Below are 22,771 nucleotides of genomic sequence, written 5' to 3'. Positions count from 1 at the left end.
AGCAGTTTATATATGTGGGCTGTAAAGTAGTCCCCAGATGCAGCGAATTGTGGACAAGAGCATAATACAATACTGTATTGAAACTGAGCATTGTAGAGGTTGTCCGCTTTTTATTTATTTATTCCTTCATGCATACAATGGGAAATCATACAGTTTTCTAATATATATAATACAAATTCTGCTCAAATACCTTTCTTCTAATAGTGTAGTAACCCCTGTCTCTTCACAGTAGAATTGTATAGGGCATGTCCTATTTTTTGCACCATGCTCCTATACTTATTACTATAAGGACTGTCCGCTGAGGACTCTCTGCGTCCCGTACGTGTAGTATTTACTGACCGTGTGCCGTGTTTAGTCCATTCGGTTAGCCCAGGGATTAATTACTATGGACTAATCTTTGGGTTACATAATTTATTTATTTTTAGCACAGGGCACTGAACGGGTATAACAAAGGTTTGGGAGTAGACTTTTAAATAGATGTATATTAGAAAATTGTAAATCATAACTTTAAATAAATAAAAAAACAAATAAAAACCATGCAATCCCTTTAAGGACATGATAAAAGAGGATTGCGATTTGTTTCATCGTTGTATGTGCTTAAGATTGCTAACTACACCAAACCCTTTACACAGCGTTCTGTAGGATTGTATTTCTTAAAAATGACCAACCCTCTTTTTTACTGCACTTTTTTTGGGTGGTCATCTATAAATATATGTATAAATAAAAAAAAAACCAAAAAAAAAAAACCCTGGAGGGTCAGTTTAAAGCGGAACTTTAGGATCACCACTTACGAAGGCATTTTTGCACACACATCAAATTTGTCTTCTGATCAAACAAATAACACTTACAAGATGCCTGGTCCCCATTAGTTTTGGTTGCAACATCATTCTTGTCTTGGCGATTTTCTGCTCCTGCTATCCTGACCATTTCACGAATTTCTTTCAGGCAGAGCCGTGGGTTGTAATGAAAAAAGAGCCTTCCTTTTACGATTGTTAAATTGTGCTTTTGCCAGTCCCATAGTTGGCGCAGGTTTGCATTATCCAAGGCATAGAAGGCGTAGTCACTGCAATTAAATATAGAATTATTCAGCAAAAATACAAAACATTGTTTATGAGCTACCTGTAATACAAAACCTTCTACATCATTCACAACAGATATATGGAGTATATACATTATATGGATTTATTAAGTATTATTATTTTTTGGCAGTTGTGACTGTGATGTTGTTTTAACTGTTCTGCAATTGTGTTTGTGTTCAGTCACTTGCATGTTCTGCCCAGCCACAGTAATGTATTAGGGAGGAGGAGCGGACTGTGTGGGGGCAGATTGTGCCATGGAGCAAAGCTTGGCATAAAGTGCTCTCCGAGGCCCCATTCACACGACCGTGCAGTATTTACGGTCAGTATATACTGCACGGACGGGCCGCGGAGTGTCATCCACGTTTGCGGACCGTGCTCACTGTAATAAGTATAGGAGCACGGTCCATAAATGCGAAAAATAGGATATGTCCTATTTTATGCGGCTCATTTCTTAGGCCTGGACATGGCTGATAGAAATTAATGTGTCAGTATTTTAACCGCAATTACTGATCTGTAATTGCAGATAAAAACCACAGTCATGTGCATGGGGCCTAACCCTCTACTCCAGTGTGGGTTCCTTGGGCATCACCTGCATCAATACAAAGACATTACAGCGACTGCACACAGAGTGCAGCATTGAAATTGACATTGGAGGCCATGGCACAGGCTGCTCCATGGGAAGTGTACCTGCAGTATTTTATATTGTTTTTATTGAAATATTTAACAAATGAAAAAGAAGTGTAGGACATCAATGTAGTGCAAAATAAAAATTACAATCCAAACCAAATATAATCACAGAAGACAAGAAATGGCACAGCAACATCAGCATTAGGGATACAACAGAAACAATAGAAATGACAATGTATTGCCAGTAATGAACAAAAAAGTGTTATTCTTCCCCTCAATTTACATTTTATTGTAGGACAAAAATGTGAGAGGGCATCACAAGAGAATCACAAGAGCATCACATGCATTTTACGGGAGAAAAGGAAGAGGGAAAATCAGAATCACTGACATACACACGATAGTTGTAATAGCATAATTCTCATTCGGAATGCAGAGTGCCACTACAACTTGTAACTAAACTGAAATGTCGTCTATGCTGCTTGGCACAAGGAAAAGTGTAGTGGAATTGGCATAAGGCAATAGAAATCACCACTAGCACTTGGCATCTGGGTAAGGCTGGGCAATTATGACCTAAATCAAAATCACGATTAATTGAACACGTAACCTCGATTCTTTAGGCCACGCCCCCTGTTTGCATGCTACGCCATTGAAGTAATATTTATCCCCTGAGCCTGCTGTATACTACTGTATATAATATACTCCCTGACACTGCCCCCACACAGTATAATACCCCTATAGTGCTCCCCACACAGTATAATCACACAGTATAATGCTCTATAGCTGCCCCCACACGGTATATTGCTCCCATAGTGCTCCCCACACAGTACAATGCCTCCATATCTGTCCCCACACGGTATAATGCCCCCATAACTACCAGAGCTCCACACAATATAATGCCCCCATAACTGCCCTCCACAGAATAATGCCCCCATAGCTACCACAACAGTTTAATGCACCCATAACTGCCCCCACAGCTGCCCTCCACACAGTATAATGTCCCCCAAAGCTGCCCCCTCACAGTAGAATGCCCCATAGCAGCCCCCACGCTGTATAATGCCCCAAAGCTGCCCCCACACGGTATAATGACCCCATAGCTGCCTCCATACAGCATCAATAGTGCCGAACAAAATACATACTCACCTAGTCCCGTTCCAACAACTAGTGGAGGAGATCCCTCTGCTCCTTCGGTCTGTGTGGCTCGGCATAGACAGGAATGACGACGTCAATGCCTCGCGTCCGAAGATACATAGTAAATAGTAGGTCAGGGACCATATGGCCCCCTGCTCTACCATTGGATTCAACCATATCGGAGTCTTGAAGGCGCAGATACCATTTAAACCGGGGAAAAAAAAAACGTAAAAAATGAAATGCGCACGACGAGGTCTGTTAATTGCGCTGAATCTCGGTTTCGTTTTTTTTTTTTAATTATTAATTGCCCAGCCCTACATCAGGGTCAGTTTACATAACCCTTTACAGGTCTGCACTATCGCTGGTCCTCAGCAACAAGGTCAGGATGATATTATGGATACTTGGCATTAAAACGAAATGCCTTGTGACATATACCCTTTAACCTGCTAGTCTATATGCTTAATAAAAGGATGTGTACGGATGCAACATTTTCCCCATTGAGTCTTCTTTTACACACTCACCTTGCTTCGAGCGTGTCTCCACGAATTAAACGTAGCTTCCGGAAGAATGACAGAGATACTAAAGCATAAGATCGCCTGACTTTAAGATATCCAGTAATCTCTTCAACGAGACCAAGATTTGCTTCTAGTTCGGCAGCAATATTGTCTGTGGGGGGGGGGGGACACAGGTAATTCTGTAAAGCCATGTGGCATTGATAAGGCTTGTTATATAGTGTTACAAGCAATAAAAGTAGTAAATTCCCTTTCATTTTATAAACCTACGGGCTTGCGCCACAAGTAAAGCCCTCCATAAACACCAGATAAATATCAGCAGAATCTGACATTTTCAGTGCAATGTGCCACTGATCTCATGGATATTGTCTCCAGGGATCTTATTTTGTATTATTTTCCTTCGTGAAATGAGAATATCCACGCAGTCAGCCTAGCCACAGTGTTAAAGGGATTGCCTGGGCATGGAGCAGTTTTTCATACTGATGACCTCTCTACAGGATAGGTCATCTGTATATGATTGGTGGGGCCCGTGGGGGTCCGACACCCGGACCCTGCACCGATCAGCTGTTTCGGCTGCCTCTGGCACTGGAGGTTTTGCAGTGGTCAGTGCTGGAAGCAGTTGGCTCCGACCACTGTATAGCGGCCGTGCTGCAGTACTGCAGCTCTGCTCCTATTCACTTAAATAGGGGAAGAGCTGCAGTGTTGCAGAACGGCCACTATACAGTGGTCGGAGCCTTCTGCTCCCGGCACTGACCACTGCAAAACCTCCAGTGCCAGAGGCAGCCGAAACAGCTGATCGGTGCAGGGTCCGGGTGTCGGACCCCCACCGATTATACACTGATGACCTATCCTGTGGATAGGTAATGTATGAAAAACCGGCCCATGCCCAAACAACCCCTTTGACTGTGGTATTCTAACCATATACCTATATAACCAACATTGTACAGCCTTTTATTGCTAATGTGAACATGATCTTCGTGAAAGGTTATCATAAAAGTGAGTCATTTTGGTTCCATGTTTCTTTAAATATTAGATAAAATAAGTTTCAGTACTTTGAAATTGTGGCAAATAAACCATGATAAAAAGGAAAAACAATTGCCACTGTGCTTAAAGAGGCTCTGTCACCACATTATAAGTGCCCTATCTCCTACATAAGGAGATCGGCGCTATAATGTAGGTGACAGTAATGCTTTTTATTTTTAAAAAACCGATCTATTTTGACCACTTTATTAGCGATTTTAGATTTATGCTAATGAGTTGCTTATGCCCAAGTGGGCGTATTTTTACTTTCGACCAAGTGGGCGTTGTACAGAGGAGTGTATGACGCTGACCTATCAGCATCATGCACTCCTCTCCATTCATTTACTCAGCGCATAGGGATCCTGTTCGATCCTTATGTGCTCTTATACTAACACATTTACAATACTGAAGTGTTTAGACAGTGAATAGACATTCCACGGGATGTCTATTCACAATCTCTGCACTTCGTTACTGTTTCTATGGTAGTTACAGCCGAGGAAGCGTGATCTCGTTGTAACCTGTCATTTACTGCGTAATCTCGCAAGATCACGCTTCCTCTGCTGTAACTACCCTATAAACAGTAACGAAGTGCAGAAATTGTGAATAGACATCCCATGGAATGTCTATTCACTGTCTAAACACTTCAGTATTGTTAATGTGTTAGTATAAGACAGCACATAAGGATCTAGCAGGATCCCTATGCACTGACTAAATGAATGGAGAGGAGTGCATGATGCTGATTGGTCAGCATCATACACTACCCAGTACAACGCCCACTTGGTCAACAGTAAAAATACGCCCACTTGGGCATTAAGCAACTCATTAGCATAAATCTAAAATCGCTAATAAAGTGGTGAAAATAGATTGTTTTTTTAAATAAAAAGCACTGCTGTCACCTACATTACAGCGCCGATCTCCTTATGTAGGAAATAGGGCACTTATAATGTGGTGACAGAGTCTCTTTAAGCAGCAATGCCATACGATATGTTCCGCTTTGAGGATGTCAGGGAAAACCCAAATTCTAATTCCTTTCCTACTATTGGTAAGCAATATACAAAAGGCTGGATTCACCTTATAGGCAGACTGTTAGTAATCTAGTCATACTCACTGCCTCCACGGATATTGATGGCCAAACTCCCACTGATCACCGTGCATCCTCGCAGATCCTGAGCAGAAGTAACAGAATCGATAACTTTCTCTTTTTCTTTCACTACACAAACCTTTGGACAAGGACCTTCACATGGTTCACAAGTGAGACTGTGGGAACAACAAGAAAGAAATATATTAAACACAGACACCAGTCTCCCAGCTGACCTGTAGTAAGACAAAGCTTGTAGAAGTGTCGCTGATATGAATTAAAACATAATACGTCCATATTTATTAGATCGTGAAACACAAAAACGTAAATCTATGTAACATGACCGCATGTGGACCCCTTCCAACGCTTCTAAGTGGGGACCGTTTGGTACGTCCATATGCCACCACCAGCTTCCCTTTATTAGTTCATCTTGCAGATATTCTGAGACCCATAACTTTTTTATTTTTCCGTTGATGTAGCGGTGTGAGGGCTTCTTGTTCGCGGGGCGAGCTGTAATCTTTAGTGGTATCATGTAACTGCAATTCTGGTATTGTGTATATTGATTTTTTATTATCCTAGGACTTTCACTTGGCAGGTCAAATAACATTCTCTATGATCCTGACTATTGCAAGCGGGTGTCAGCTGTATAAAAACAGTCAGCACTCGCCGGGTATGTGCCTGCGTCATATTGACAGAGCATACAGCCACCGTACATGTATGGCAGATGTTGCTAAGGGGTTAAAGGGTCTGTCTGGTAACAGATACCCTTTAAAGAAGACCTATCACCTCTCCTGACATGTTTGTTTTAGCAAATACAATACTTGTTTCCACCATGAAATAATGAAATAATTCTGAAACACAGAACCCATTTCTACATTATTCCTCCTAGAACTGTATGAATAAATTGGCAATTGCAGTACATAGAAATGCATTAGCATAGGGCTCCACAGAGTATTCATCTCACTCGCTCTGATATGCCAGCATGTAGCGGTAAAAATAAAAAAATAAGGTCGCTAGCAAATCTCTTGTCAGGAGCAATTTTTAAGAGATTTTCAAGCTACTCAATGTATTCCTATGGACAGCGATTTATCACAGCAATATTTTGTAGCGAGATAAATACTCTGTATGTAGCCCTAGCCTAATGCATTCCTATGGACAGCAATTTTTTGTAGTAAGTGATAAGATGTCTAGGAGTAGCTCCAGCCCAGGGGTGTGTCCCTACATAGTCTCACTCGGTCAACTCTAATTGGACATTTTCATTCTGTGTAAGAACACGCCTCCCCAACTAGTAAAACCTAGTTATCAATTTATTCAAATCTCCAGGAGGAATAATAGAGGAATGGCACAACGTAGAGTTCTAAGAAAATATAAGCCAGAATTGTTATTTCATAGGAAATACAATTATTTACTAAAAAAAAAATAAAAAAAAAAAAAAAATGACATGTCAGGAGAGGTGACAGGTTCGCTTTAATTATATGCAAAGGACATCATGGATGGACACAGGGATTTAAAGAACAGCAAAGAGCTTATTCCTTTCTCATACAATAAATCAGGCCCTACACTCAGCATAATACAGTGTACATGTTTGGTAAGGAGTGGTTTATACACACTTCACCGCAGAAAGGGGACAATCCTCTGGTTATTCCAGACAGAAAACCCCTGCAGATAATTAGATACTTACGTGGTGGAGTTGGTGGTATATCCAGATGGGCACTCCGGTATGCACTCACCCTTGTGAATGACATATCGTGGACAAGAGCTCTCCGTAGAATTCTGACACTTATTGTGAAGAATTTGGCATTCGCTGAAACTGATGCAACGCCATCCTAGCAAACTGTATGAGCCCGGTGGGCAAGACTCAACACATCTTCCCTCGTGTAGGAAATGACGACATGCCACACACTTCGTTGGATCGTTCGGTTCCTGGCAGCTCCCAAGGCACTCACTGTGACAACATCGTTCATCGGATGTACAGCCGTGGTACTTACATGCAGCAGGACAAACTACAAAACAAAGAAACCCAACACAAAATGAGTTCATGAGAAATGTTTCTGTCTACATGTCCATCCTAAGAGGCTGGGTTCAGATGTCGCAGTCAAAATGCATTTTCACGGAAAACGGCGCAAGTTTGCCTAGGTGGCTGCAAAAAAACGTATTTTGCCCGCAACATGTAAACCCAGACTAATGCAGAGAAACCTTACATGCTTTAGGAAACTAACTTCGTTATATCTAATACATAAGCATTATGAAAACATGAAAATCTGCATGCAGTTTTACTTTGGTTTGTGCGTTTTTCTATGCGGTTGTGTTTTTTTTTATTACTGCAACTACATTGAGAAACGCATCAAATCACAGTACAAAAGGCATGCGTTTTTTTTCAATGAATGGATGTCAGACCCACGTGGCGTTTTAAATGGGTTTATACTGCAGTGTTGTAGTGATTTCCATGTGCTTCTTAATTGCGGTGAAAACCGCACAGTAAAAATCACCATGGTATTGCGATGCGGTTTTTGGCAGTGCGACTATTACCGGTGGAGCATATTGAAACAATGTGCTTCACCTGTAATAACCGCACGGCAAAAAAAAAAACCTGCATCGTTGCAAAATAAACCACTAAATAGTCCGTCCTTAGATCTTTATTATTTGACCCCGGTGAAATAGAAAATCAGAGGTGTTTATCGACAACAAATGAAAAGCCTGTACACACAGGGTAGTGCTGACACGGCACATCCGAATGAACACATAAGCAGATAAGGTCGCTGTGAACACAACACTACGTTCATCTCCTCCAGCTTCACTTACTCCACTCCAGGACTCCACATCTACCGAAGTGCCGCCCTTATACTTAACCAATCACAAGACAGCTGGAAACAGCCCAGCCTGCGATTTTCGGAACACCCCCTTCTCTTCCGAAGCTTTCCCACTACCCACTAAACCCTTGATGTGCTTGGGTAAAAAAGAACTACAGTACACGAATAACCCTTTCAATGCTAGGTGTGGCTAACAAGTGAATGGGGAAGTACACAGTACAAATGTTTGTGTACGTTAATAGCAATACCATGGATGAGAACGAGCGGCAAGAAAGAAGGTGGCGCACAGTGAAATATTTGTTATGGGGGGGAATTTTTTTTTTTTTTTAGATTTCTACAGAGCAAAGCAAAAATGTTCCATACAGCCAGTAACAATGTTGGCAGATCGGTAGTGTGCTCCAGCAGCTTCCAAATCTCCCACATTCATTTGTCTGATGTCATCTAATACATGAACCTAGAAAGATTTACAATTTAGAAAAGGCTCAAATGTACTCATTTACCAGCTTTTTAATTTGATTCTTTTACTATTAAATCAATGTTTTGGGTGATTTTAATACATTCTTTAAATGGACTTTAATTAAAAAAAAATTTGTTTCTTTTTACGGATACAGCTTCTATGTATCCTCTATGCATAGAAGCTGCAGCGTTCATTATGAGCCAATTCAGTCAGTGCAACTGACAGCTTGGCTGAGAGCAGGTCCTGTGTGTATTCGTTAACATAGATGTGATCGATATTACGGTGGTCCACAGGACGCGCTCTTAGTTCAGCTGAACTAATGGCTCCGCTAACAAAATAGTCTCATAGCGAATGACTAAAAAAAAATTATTCTACAAAAATCGACTCATGTAAATACACGCTAGAGGTTACTTTGTTGTCTTTAATTTTTAATTTCACAACTTCAAATATAACCTATGTAATTTTAAGAAATAGGGAAAACACGATCTAAGCGGAGTCATAAGAGGACAGCTATAGTATAGTAGCCTCGGATTTCAAAACTATTTTTTTTCTGTTGGATTCCATATGAAATCGACACAAACAAAAGTTGTGGCATTTACCATGTATGTACGGCATTGCTTCTAGCAGAGAATATCTCCATACATACAGCGCCCAACGGAAACTGTACAGCAGGGCCAAAAGTTGTACGGCTTCTATGCACGGACAGATACTTGCATGTGTGCATGAGCCCTAGGCCCAGGTCCCCACGTAGCGTGAATGCTGCAGAATTTCCACAACGGAATTCTGTGCGGAAATTCCGCAGCATTTACAGTAGCAGCAAAGTGAATGACATATAGAATGCCCACGCTGCGGAAAAACGCAGAAAAGTCGCGCGGAAAGTGTTCTGCAGTGCGTTTTTCAATTCCGCAGCAAGTCAATTTATGCTGTGTGTTTGGCTCATAGACTTTAATGGGGAGCAAAAATTCCACAACAGATTTGTTCTGCTGTGTTTTTTTACAGCGTTTATGCAGCATTTACGCAGTAAGAACCGCTGGAAATCCGAAGGTGCACATATACTTTGCTATAACCAATGTCTAACACTATATCCGCAGGTAAAACCGCATTTCCACAGCAATAGGAGCAGGAAAAACACACTATTTGGTGCAGATTTTTGCGACATTTACCAGCATTTTTTTTGAGACTCTGCTGCAGATTTACCGTTGCAGAAACTCTGCAGCGTATCCTGTGTGGAGGAACATACCCTTAGGCTGAGTTTACACGGGATGGATACACTGCGTAAATGCACGTGTTTCAGTCCTGTGCGCCGCAGGGAATTAAACCGCACCAAACGGTGGTGCAGTTTTTCGCCCTGAATGTCTGCTAGCAGGCCGGCCCCCTGGGATGAGGTTTCATCCCAGGAGACCGCTGCAGCCTGTGATTGGCTGCAGCAGTCACATGGGCTAAAACATCATCCCAGGAGGTCGCGCTGGAGGGAGGAACACAGACTTCTGGCTAAGTACAAGACTTTTTATTCTGAGTTGCGAACCCCCCTGAAAAAAAATGCAACAACTGCTGTTTGTTGCGGGTTTTAGCTCCCCATTGAATTTAATGGGGAAAACCCACAACAAATAAGTAGCGTTTACGCTAAAACAATTGACACGCTGCGGAATAAAACTTTGCAGCGCAGGTCAATTTCTGAGCGCTTTTTTCCGCTCAGTATTTACGCAGCGTGTGGATGAGATTTGTTTTATCTCATCCACTTTGCTACTACTGTATTTGCGGCGGATTTTCCGCGACAAATTCAAACTGACCTTTAGGCTATGTTCACACTGTCACTCGGGAGTTCTGTTCAGAGCCTTTTTCTGCAAGCTACGGCACAGATATGAAGACTATGAGATAGGCAGATATTCTCTCATGAACAAGCGTGGAGTGAGGAGTCGTTTACGTCCAAGAGACGGTCTATTACACGTGACAAAAGTTGCTAAGGATTTACGCTGTTCAGTCGTTACTGTGATCGTTGCTCTTTCGCTCACATCTCATCTCTGATCTGCTAATGACTGGAAGATTTCTTATTAGACGAGGGGATGTGGCGGCGATGAACGATAATCTTTCACTCAGGTATATGTGGCCGATCGACGGAAACCTAACGATTTATCGTTTGATTGTTGCACGCTATTACACGTAGCAATTATCTCATACATTCGAGCTAATGTAATTATGCATTTGAATTATACAAAAATGTCTAAAGACACATGCACACATTGTCTATTTTGCTGCATAAAAGACGTACCAAAACCGCAGCAATACGAGGGAAATTCGCAGGTAAAAAACTTTTTTTATTATTAATATTGAAATGGAGTTTGTTTTTGCCTCTCTCTCTTCTTCCGCCGGATCCAAGTGTATACTGTGCCAACCTACAGTGAAGGAAATAAGTATTTGATCCCTTGCTGATTTTGTAAGTTTGACCACTGTCAAAGTCATGAACAGTCTAGAATTTTTAGGCTAGGTTAATTTTACCAGTAAGAGATAGATTATATTTAAAAAAAAAAACAGAAAATCACATTGTCAAAATTATATATATTTATTTGCATTGTGCACAGGGAAATAAGTATTTGATCCCTTTGGCAAACAAGACTTAATACTTGGTGGCAAAACCCTTGTTGGCAAGCACAGCAGTCAGACGTTGTTAGTAGTTGATGATGAGGTTTGCACACATGTTAGATGGAATTTTCGCCCACTCCTCTTTGCAGATCATCTGTAAATCATTAAGATTTCGAGGCTGTTGCTTGGCAACTTGGATCTTCAGCTCCCTCCATAAGTTTTCGATGGGATTAAGGTCTGGAGACTGGCTAGGCCACTCCATGACCTTAATGTGCTTCTTTTTGAGCCACTCCTTTGTTACCTTGGCTGTATGTTTCGGGTCATTGTCGTGCTGGAAGACCCAGCCACGAGGCATTTTTAATGTCCTGGTGGAGGGAAGGAGATTGTCACTCAGGATTTGACGGTGCATGGCTCCATCCATTCTCCCATTGATGCGGTGAAGTAGTCCTGTGCCCTTAGCAGAGAAACACCCCGAAAACATAATGTTTCCACCTCCATGCTTGACAGTGGGGACGGTGTTTTTTGGGTCATAAGCAGCATTTCTCTTATTCCAAAAACGGCGAGTTTAGTTAATGCCAAAGAGCTCAATTTTAGTCTCATCTGACCACAGCACCTTCTCCCAATCACTCTCAGAATCATCCAGATGTTCATTTGCAAACTTCAGACGGGCCTGTACATGTGCCTTCTTGAGCATGGGGACCTTGCGGGCACTGCAGGATTTGAATCCATTACGGCGTAATGTGTTACCAATGGTTTTCTTGGTGACTGTGATCCCAGCTGCCTTGAGATCATTAACAAGTTCCCCCCGTGTAGTTTTCGGCTGAGCTCTCACCTTCCTCAGGATCAAGGATACCCCACGAGGTGAGATTTTGCATGGAGCCCCACATCGATGTCGATTGACAGTCATTTTGTATGTCTTCCATTTTCTTACTATTGCCCCAACAGTTGTCTCCTTCTCACCCAGCGTTTTACTTATGGTTTTGTAGCCCATTCCAGCCTTGTGCAGGTCTATGATCTTGTCCCTGACATCCTTAGAAAGCTCTTTGGTCTTGCCCATGTTGTAGAGGTTAGAGTCAGACTGATTCATTGAGTCTGTGGACAGGAGTCTTTTATACAGGTGACCATGTAAGACAGCTGTCTTTACTGCAGGCACCAAGTTGATTTGGAGCGTGTAACTGGTCTGGAGGAGGCTGAACTCTTAATGGTTGGTAGGGGATCAAATACTTATTTCTCTGTGCACAATGCAAATAAATATATATAATTTTGACTATGTGATTTTTTTTATATAATCTATCTCTCACTGGTAAAATTAACCTAGCCTAAAAATTCTAGACTGTTCATGACTTTGACAGTGGGCAAACTTACAAAATAAGCAAGGGATCAAATACTTATTTCCTCCACTGTATGTCCATGTTTAGAACAGTCTGCAATTGATTTCCATTATAAAAATTGTATACCTCTGCACATACGTTTGGTTCGGAATAGTGTAGAAGACTACATTTGTCTGTGCTGTCAGAAGAACTGTATCTAGACATTAATTGGTCAAATATAGGCGTAAAGGACACACTTGAGGCCTAGGTCAGCACAATATTGCAGAGTAGATCTGGATAACTTTGTACCCATGTATTTCTGATTTAAGCCATATGGTTTGTGAACATATCCTTACTGTTGACAAATATTTAAAGCTCTATTCACAGGGTGGATACGCTGCATAAAAGTAAACACCGTATCCGTCCTGGTCGCCACAGGGATACGTGTGAAGCCGGCCTAAAAGGTCTTCTGAACCACGAGAGAAAAGAAATGTTAGCTGAAGCCTGCAGAAGACAAGGGTAGATGTTCGAGCCCCCGTCAGCCTGCATGCTAAAGACCTATAGCTTTAAGCTGGCCTGCTTTTGTTGTACAAAAGAAAAAAAAATAGAAGAGAGAAACCCTCTTTTTTCAGTAATCTGATCCAGGGCCTCTGACAAGGCCGGTAATTCCAGCCATACTGCATACCAAAGACATGGGTGTCTGACAGACAACTACAAAATGGAGCCCATGCTGAAAAACAAAGACGAGCAGACCTAATAAATAAACCCCCTAATGGTTTTCTTAATCAGAATTGCATCCTTTACAAGTATCTTTACAAGTACCTGCAGGTTATAACTTTTTTAAGGGTCTATTCACACAGCGTGGTGAAATTGCGCTTTATTGCTGCAATATAAAACCGTGGTTTGACTGCACCGTGTGAAAAGACCCTTACAGCAGCGGTCAGCAAAAGACAAGTTGACATTTTACGATATATAGCTGTAGTGAAAATGTCCTGCATATGTTGCCATGTGAAGAACCTTGAGTACGTTTCAAAGGGAACCTGTCACATTGAAATTGCAGCCCGATCTGCCGGCAGCATGTTATAGAGCAAGGGCAGGTGAGCAGATTTATATATTGTCTTTTTTTTTTTTTTGGGGGGGGGTGGGGAAACTCAGTATAAGTTTGTAATTCATCCATGCTCTTATTAAGCTTAAGAGTCCAGTGGGCGGTGCTACTCAGTGACTGACAGCTATCTCTGTATGCATACTCACACAGGGGAGGTTGTCAATCATTGAGTGAGACCGCCCACTGGACTCCTAAGCCAGAGGTTTATATGAATAAATTACAAGTTAAAGGCTATGTAAACCTTTGAAAGGCATGATTTCATTTTTTTTTTTATAAAAAGGTCAATCAGTGTGATTGGTGCAAATTTATAAATAGTTTTTATCAAAAATTATTTTTACTGTTTGAGATGCAGCTGCTTTGTATTCTGTATACAGAGCAGCTGTATCTTGCGTTATGACCTGAATCCGTCAGTCCTGTGGACCTGACTGGTTGAGTAACAGTGAGTCCTGTGGGTCTCTGATACGCAGGATCCACCTATAAACTATCACATCTAAGTTATAAACATGCAGGATCCGTTGTCACTGAACCCGTCAGTCCTGCCTGTGGCAAGGCTTAACAGAAGCCTGTAAAAATGACGATATACTGCAATACGATCCAACGATCGCTGGTTCAAGTCCCCTAGATGGGGCCAAATAAAGTGTGTACAAAAAAAAGTGAAAACAAGGTTTTAGTAGTTTAAAAAAATGCCCCTTTTCCCCCTAAAGTAATGTAAAAAAAATAAAAGTAAACAAAATTGGTATCACTGCATCCGTAAAAGTCTGACCTTTTACAATATAGCATAATTTACTGTGCACGGTGAACGCCGTAAAAAAAAAAAATGTAAAACGCCAAAATCTTTTTTGGTCAACTTAGCACTAAAAAAACAATGTAATAAAAAGTGATCAAAAAGTTCTACGTACCAAAAAAATGGTACTGCTACACCTCATCCCACAAAAAATAAGCCCTCACACCACTCAAATCGGTGAAAAAATAAAAAAAATTTATGACTCTCAGAATGTGGCGACACAAAACATATTTTTTTTAACTTTTTTTTAAATTTATTATCAATAAAAGTAGTAAAATATATAAAAAAACTATATAAATTTGGTATCCCCGTAATCGTATTGAGCCACAGAATAAAGATACGTTGTCGTTTTTACCGCATGGTGAAAGCCGTAAAAACTAAACCCAAAAAAACAATTGAGGAATCACAGTTTTTTCCAACTTCAGCCCGCAAATAATTTTTTTTCAGTTTCCCAGTACATTATATGGAACTATAAACGGTACCAAAAGAAACTACACCTACTCCCGCAAAAAAATAAGCCCTCACACCACTCTATTGACTGAAAAATAAAAAAGTTATGGCTCTTGGAAGGCGGGGAGTGAAAAACGAAAAATCAAAAAAAATGGCTTCGTCCTGAAGGGGTTAATACAGATTTTTGTTTTTCCATAATGTTCCCAAAAATTAAATAAACAAACTTGTTCTACTCAACAGATGTCAAAATTGTAATCGTGTCCCCTGCTTCGTTAAAAACATTCTGTTCCCAAAGGTGTCCTTCTTAAATAGGAAGTCATTAATAGGATATCACAAAACCCAAACAGGAAAATGAGCCGGCACATACTATGCAGCGCCATTGAAATGTACTATATTTAATAGCTCCAGTTTCCTGGAGACCAGCATAGATAGAGATCACAATAATGACCGAAAGGAAGTTCAACTGTTCATACGGCAGACTTGCTACAGTGTGATTTCTGTGGAATACATCATTAGGCTAGATTCACATAAACGTGCCCGTTTTGCATCCGCAAAAAAACGCAGCATTTTCCCTGCGTTGCAGTTCCGTGTGGCACCCGTTTTTTTAGGTCAGTGTTGGTGCACATAAATTTTTTTCTCTGCATATCTTTAGCAACTGGTGCGTGAATCACGGACAGCACACAAAAGACATCCGTGTGCTGTCCGTGATTTTCACGCACCCATTTACTTCAATGGGTGCGTGATCCGCAAAAATGCACCAAAATAGGACATGCAGTGAGTTTCAAGCAACGGAAACACGCTGCGTGAAAAATCACGCATGTCTGAATAGCTCCATTGAGTTGAATAGGTCTGTGTGCTGCCCGTTGTTTTCACGCACAGCACGCGGACGTATACAGCGTTCGTGTGAATCAGGCCTTTAAAGGAACCTGTTGAAAATGAAGTCCACCTGCAGGCATCATGTTATAGAGCAGGAATTGATCTAAGGCCTCATGCACACGACCGTAGCCATGTGCACAGCCGTGATTTCCGGGTCGGCCGGCCGCGGAGTGTCACCTGCAAGCCATCTGCAAATCGCGGGCTGTGCTCATGGCCGCGGCCATTATTTCCTATGAGCCTGGACCGCAGAACACAGCCGTAATAAGACATGTCCGTTCTGTGGTCCGGGCTCCTGGGCCATGCACGGACTGTGGAAACCACGGTCATGTGCATGGCCCCATAGGAATGAATGGGGCCGCAATTCTCCACGGGATTTTCGGGGGAATTGCGGCCGCAAAAGCACGTTCGTGTGCATGAGGCCTAAATCCCTGCTCATCCTGAGCCTCTGGGTCCAGTGGACGGTCCTACTCAGTGATTGATAATTATCTCTACATGTACTAACATTCAGGGAAGCCTGTCAATCACTAACGCATGACCCATGCACATAACCGTATTTTCATCCATCCGTAAATACTGTCCAAAAATACGGATCCGTAGTCATCTGCAACTTATCCGCATATACGGAACGATATCCGCAAATACGGTCCGTAGTGCATCCGTATATACGGATTCGCAAAAAGAAGAAAACCACAAATGATGTGCAAATCTGGTGTCACCTAGCATCGCTTCCGTAATTACGGACAGCTACGGGTGCACATCAGTAGCCGTCCGTAATTACGGAAGAACCCATAGACTTCTATGGGGAGTCCGTGCCATAATTATGGACAAAAGTAAAAGAAATATAGAAATAAATTTAATTACATTTTCATACAACTATTTATAATGTTATATAACTATATATAATATATATACAGTTTGAAGAGGAGAAACATTTTTATCAAATTGTATAAGCCCACTTGCTAAGGTGGCTTGGCATGGCAGCAGGGGTGCTTCTGGGCCTCTAGGTTGCTCCCTATGCGGGTGCAGTATCGTGGTGGCGGGCACCGCCATGCGGTGCTGCAACCAATAGAGTAGGGACCCACTTATCGGAGGTCGTCGTGAAGTGGCAAGAGGGCTTATACAATGATGAGGGATGACCGGTACCAGTGCAGTCATAGTCTTTCAACCTAAGGGGCTGTTCACATCTGCATTGGAGGCTCCTTTAGGAGTCTCCTTCGCAAATCCGGCAGGAATTCCAAAAGACAATAGCACAGACTGCTGTGCTATTGTTTCTGGTAAAAAGACGGACACCCTGATGGAAAGCCGACAGAACCCATTAAAGTCAATTGGTTCCTTCGGTCGTGGTATCCGCGTTGCACGGAACCGTTGCCTCCGGCATTCCTTGTCCAACAACGGAATGCGCTGACGCACATGTGAACAGGGCCTTAGAAATGCAGGATAGCAATCGCTAATTATACAGGTTGGTAAACAGACACTGCTTGAAATACCTAGAAAATGGAGTATTAAAGAGGCTGTGTCACCACATTATAAGTGTCCTATCTCCTACATAAGGAGATCGGCGCTCTAATGCAGGTGACAGCAGTGCTTTTTATTTAGAAAAACTATCTATTTTAAAACCACTTTATTAGCGATTTTTAGCTTTATGCTAATGAGTTTCTCAATGCCCAAGTGGGCGTGTTTTTACTTTCGACCAAGTGGGCGTTGTACAGAGGAGTGTATGACGCTGACCAATCAGTGACCAGTCAGCGTCATACACTCCTCTCCATTCATTTACACAGCAGCATCGTGTTCTTACTAGAACATGATCTGCAGCCACATACACACACATTAACGTTAATCAAGTGTCCTGATAATGAATATACATGACCTCCAGCCTGGACGTCATGTGTATTCAGAATCCTGACACTTCTGAATCTTTTCTGTGAGATTCCAGCAAGCCACGCTTAATCTCGCGAGATTACCATGTAAACGAGATTTTGTTTCCCTTGCTGGAAATCTCACAGAAAAGATTCAGAAGTGTCAGGATTCGGAATACACATGACGTCCAGGCTGGAGGTAATGTATATTCATTATCAGGACACTTGATTAACGTTAATGTGTGTGTATGTGGCTGCACATAATGTTCTAGTAAGAACGTGATGCTGCTGTGTAAATGAATGGAGAGGAGTGTATGACGCTGACTGGTCACTGATTGGTCAGCGCCATACACTCCTCTGTACAACGCCCACTTGGTCTAAAGTAAAAACACGCCCACTTGGGCATTAAGAAACACATTAGCATAAAGCTAAAAATCGCTAATAAAGTGGTTTAAAATAGATCGTTTTTCTAAATAAAAAGCATTACTGTCACCTACATTACAGCACCGATCTCCTTATGTAGGAGATAGGGACCTTATAATGTGGTGACAGAGCCTCTTTAAACTACTGGGGATCAACTCATGACCCCTTCATGTTAGCCAAAGCTGAAAGCTGCATCTTTCGAAACTCCATTCATGGTAAAAAACAAAACAAAAAAACAAAAACAAAAAACAACAACTGCAAGATAGCTGTAAGACTTTCCGCTGAAGCAAAAACGCAGCATAACCTGCAGTTTTTACGGCAGAAAATGGTGCGTATTTTGCTGTGTTTTTCTCAATGATGGGAAATAGTGACATCTCCTCTGAAATACGCAGCAATTCTGCACACTTTCACAGCAGGAATGGACATGCTGCGGTTCGAAAATTACGCAGCGCAGGTTGATTTCTGCATAGAATTTTTACGCAGCATGTGGATGAGATTTGTTAAATCTTACCCACTTTGCTGCTACTGTATTCTTCTGTGTTTTTTCTGTCCGCCATTCCCCCGACTTCCCAATAAACATGCAGGCTCAGATCAGTGCATTATATTTCAATAGGAAGAGGGGCATAAACCACTGGCAGGAACCTCTGGCAGTGCCAGCTTCTATTGCAATTACGGTATGTTCACACAATATAAATTTTGTGGCAAAAAAATACAAGGCTGATTTCAAGAGAAAATCAGCCTCTAAAAACCAGGCATTTTTGAAGCAGATATGCCAAGCATTTTTTAAGTATTTTTACAAAGAGTATTTGCCAGAGTTCATTGAAAATGTTAAAAATCGGACTCAAAAACGCCTCAAAAAGTGACATGCCTCTCTTTTACGAGGCGTATTTTTAAAACAGTGGCGTAAAATTGCACCTCGTATCCACTACACTGTTTTTTACCATTGAATTCACTGGCAAGCTGTTTGCAAGGCATGTTTCGAAGTGTAAGGCGACCGTTTTACACTTCTAAATATACTTTCAAAAAAAAACTCAGTGTGAACATACCATTATTTGGCATTCTGAAATACAACACGCCTGATCTCTCTTTTTCCGCAGGCAATCAGGCTGCGCCCATAAACATTATGAAAGGGATAAGCTAACATGTAATTCATGGGTAAGGCCAGCCAGCTTGAGAAAAAACAAAACCACATGATCAGTTCTAACCGATGGAAAACTGCTCCATTGGTCGAAAAACGTATGGTTCATGCTTAAAAAATTTCCAGGTAAACATGGTCAATTACTTTTACTACTATATGAGGGCAAAAAAAGGAGGGGAGGGGCCAATCGAATGCAAACGGTTTCCCATAATCCAAACGATTTTACATGTTATTTTTATGTATCTCTCTTTCGTAATGAACATTCCTATTACAAAGCAAATTAGAATTCTCATCACATTGTGAAAAAAAAATCTTTACGTCTTTGTAAACAAAAACCAGGAGTGGGTCTAAAACATGGAAGAGGTACTAATAATAGTATTATATTTTTCTAATTTTCAATTAGAGAGCTAATCTTCCTACAGTCCTAATGAACATCAACATCAGTGGCACGAACGAATAAAAAAAGGAAGGAAAATCTTACTTCTCTGACAGTGATCCTGTGCCCAGCATCGTGCACCAAAAACGGAATTTATTACTGTAGATGGGCAGCTGTTCTTTCCCTTTAAAGCTCCTGGACACGCATCCCCACATTCTTCCTTGTCATCTTTATTGAGTTGGATGTAGTTGTCCTCAACAGAGTCAAGAATTTTCGACCAGTCAATAGTGGAGAGGTAACAAAGTTCATTGTTCTTTTCAATCCTGACAGAGCCCCTGGTTATATGCATAAGGCTATGTAACCCAATCTCCTTCAGATGAACCATCTCAAAAATGACAAGGGCATAGTTGAAAAAGAGTCGAGTGCCGCGGATGACTGTGAGATTTGGAAAAAGGTCTTTGAGACTTTCCAGGCCGTAAACGCGAAAGAGAAGGAGGTAGTCTGTGATCATCGTAAGGTTGGGAAAACTCAACCCTTTAAAGTTTTCGCGTTGGGTGTTGAACATGAGCAAAATTTGTAGATGACCTTCAATTACAGTGCAGTCCTCCAGCTCATCAAATCTTGTCAAGTTATTTCGGATATCCATACTGGAACAAACTGGAAAAAAAGAAAAAAAAACATACGTTTTAGAAAAAAAGTAAAAAAAAAAATTATACACACAAAATTAAAATACATCAGACTATTTAGATCTTTTTCAATTTTCTCGTACTGCATAAACTGTTTATTAAAAATACTTGATGGGAATATGCACAGAAAATGGTAATGTCCTAAAAAGCTACTATGGGCATATCCCCAAATAATTTTTTTAAATGATGCAACAACATACATTTTCCCTGGTTTCTATATATATCCCTGAATTAGTCTTTCGGTCATGTGTGGTAAAGACCATCCTTTTTTTTTTCCTCATGAAGCATTAAGAATATATTATGACGATTACAATATAGGACTCGACAAAGAGGATTGTGACCAGATAGACCAATTATTATTTTACATCAAAAAGAGGACCATAAAGCGCTAAACTAAGGAGCTCTTGAGGCTTGACCAAAAGCTCTATATCACATTGAAAAAATAAATAAAATTCTGTGAGATGGTCAGGTGATCCTTCTCAGCCAATCAGGGAGAGGGATGCACTGCTGGGGCTGGCAATAACAGGCACAAGGGAGGTCCCCCTTGTACAATGCCCCGATCAGGTTTGATGGAGTCACTGAACACGTTAACTGCCAGGATCTGCGTTTTCTGCGATCCTTGCAGTTGTAGCAGGAGTGTGGCTGTATACTACAGCTATACTCCTGGTGACGATCACGTGGGCATAGTGGCAGTGTCCGTGTGATCACCTTAACATAATATTACTTCATGGTGCCTCAACTACTTGAGGCCCAGCCTATTACGTCATGGTGCATTAACGGGTTACGTAGGTGTTATCGCATACTCTTGGGGCTTAACAATAATACACTTTCTCATAAATGCTCTATGTTCCCTGTACCTTAAATGGTACTCATATTCATTTTGTGCATCTGACAATTCTTTTGTCTAGTCATTGTTGTATATTTTTGCAATGTTACTTGCTAAAAGTATAGCTAGAAAAAATAAGGTTGACCATACGAAGACCAGTTTACATTTCATGTATATGGCCTTCAGCGCCTGGACTTGGGCAGTTGCTTACTAAGGCCCCCTGCACACAATCGTAATTACGGATGAAATTGCTGACCCATTCATTTCTATTGATTGGCCACGTACACCTTTCCGTATATTTACAGATGTGTGTCCGGTCCGTAGAAATAATCCGCAAAATATAGAATATGTCTTATTCTTGTCTGCAATTGTGGCGCGGATTTACCCATAGAAGGTTATGGGCACTTCCGAAATTGCGGATGGCTACGGATGTGTATCTGTAGCTGTCTGATTCGTATTTGCGGTCAGCAAAAACCCTTACGGTCGTGTGCATGGGGCCCAAAAGGTACATTCAATATTACTCAACATAGTTCTATTAAAATTGTTGGAATGTCACAATAAAATTATCTACACTGACTAACTGGGGGTTTCTTTATTATTTGCATACTTCGCAGTGTAGGTTTAGAAGGACAGTTCAGACTGTCACATACAATAATTTATATGTGGCCTGGTATGACCTTTTAATAACTAAGTTGATCTCATTGTCTGTCATGCTGGCACAAAACATTATCAATAACAGCGAGAGGCCTCATTCATATTATTTAGGCAGCCACCATTAAGGACTTTCCAACTTTTCTCCAATAATATATGGAATTAATGCTAAACATATGAAAACTGAAGTGTCGGGGTTAACCCCAGTGGTTCAGGAACAAGTAACTTTTCCAAGAGTAAAAGGAACAAACAGAACAGAAAAGTCTTGGGTTTCCTTCCCACAGATGAGGGGGCCGGGGGTGTCTGTTATTCACAGATCTGCCACGTACTCTCATCTGCATTTCTTGTTTTGTTACCACTCTGTCCACAAAGTTGTGTGTGTCACACACACACAAGCCGCCAGTCAGTACACGTGTTAACATCTTAAACTCAGCAGAATTTTAATTTTGTAATTTTTAAGATACCACTGTGTTTTGACAAAGCCCCGAACAAGACATAGGATTTACATTCTCAACAGGGGAGACCGCTCTATACAGATTCTAAATGGTATGTGGCTATATGTATATCCAAAACCTGAACGTTACCCATACACATTAGGAGTTAGCCGAACCTGCCGACTTCGGCGGGACCAACCTACTAACGTGTATGGTGTTTCTGAACAAGGCAGATGTCGGGGTGGGGGGGGGGGGAGAAAGATTAGGCAGACTGGGGTACACGCCCAATCATTTGTACCCGAGGGAGAGAAGACTTATTCCCCTTTCCCTACTGAAATAAACATACTTGCTCGGCCGAGCATGCACATGGGTATGTTGAAAGTAATAGCCGTTGGCCGACTGGACTGTTAGCAGTCCAATCTGTGATGTCAGTTTCAGGCTGTGTAGGGGAGAACCTCTTTGATAAGTGGATTGGGAACACCCAGTTGTCAATTTATTCCTAAATTTACAAGCGGAATAACAGTGCAGAGGATGCTTAGCATTGCTATTTCATGGAGAACACAAG

At 41.4% G+C, this 22,771-nt stretch overlaps 1 protein-coding gene across 1 annotated transcript in view; it reads right to left on the bottom strand.

The window, feature by feature from the left end:
* INSR (insulin receptor) overlaps positions 1 to 22,771 on the bottom strand; it is a 136,641-nt gene that overhangs the window by 61,107 nt on the left and 52,763 nt on the right. Inside the window, exons 2-6 of the mRNA XM_075825294.1 lie at positions 19,715 to 20,266; positions 7,126 to 7,447; positions 5,475 to 5,623; positions 3,356 to 3,500; positions 849 to 1,063 (exon numbers count right to left, since the gene is read on the bottom strand). Coding sequence (XP_075681409.1) covers positions 849 to 1,063; positions 3,356 to 3,500; positions 5,475 to 5,623; positions 7,126 to 7,447; positions 19,715 to 20,266 — 1,383 coding nt within the window. The remainder of the gene's footprint in view (positions 1 to 848; positions 1,064 to 3,355; positions 3,501 to 5,474; positions 5,624 to 7,125; positions 7,448 to 19,714; positions 20,267 to 22,771) is intronic.

The sequence above is a fragment of the Rhinoderma darwinii genome, chromosome 1 (genome assembly GCF_050947455.1).
Source record: "Rhinoderma darwinii isolate aRhiDar2 chromosome 1, aRhiDar2.hap1, whole genome shotgun sequence".
Lineage (NCBI taxonomy): Eukaryota > Metazoa > Chordata > Amphibia > Anura > Rhinodermatidae > Rhinoderma > Rhinoderma darwinii.
Note: the sequence above shows the minus strand (reverse complement) of the source record. Positions and strands in the feature narration are given on the sequence as shown.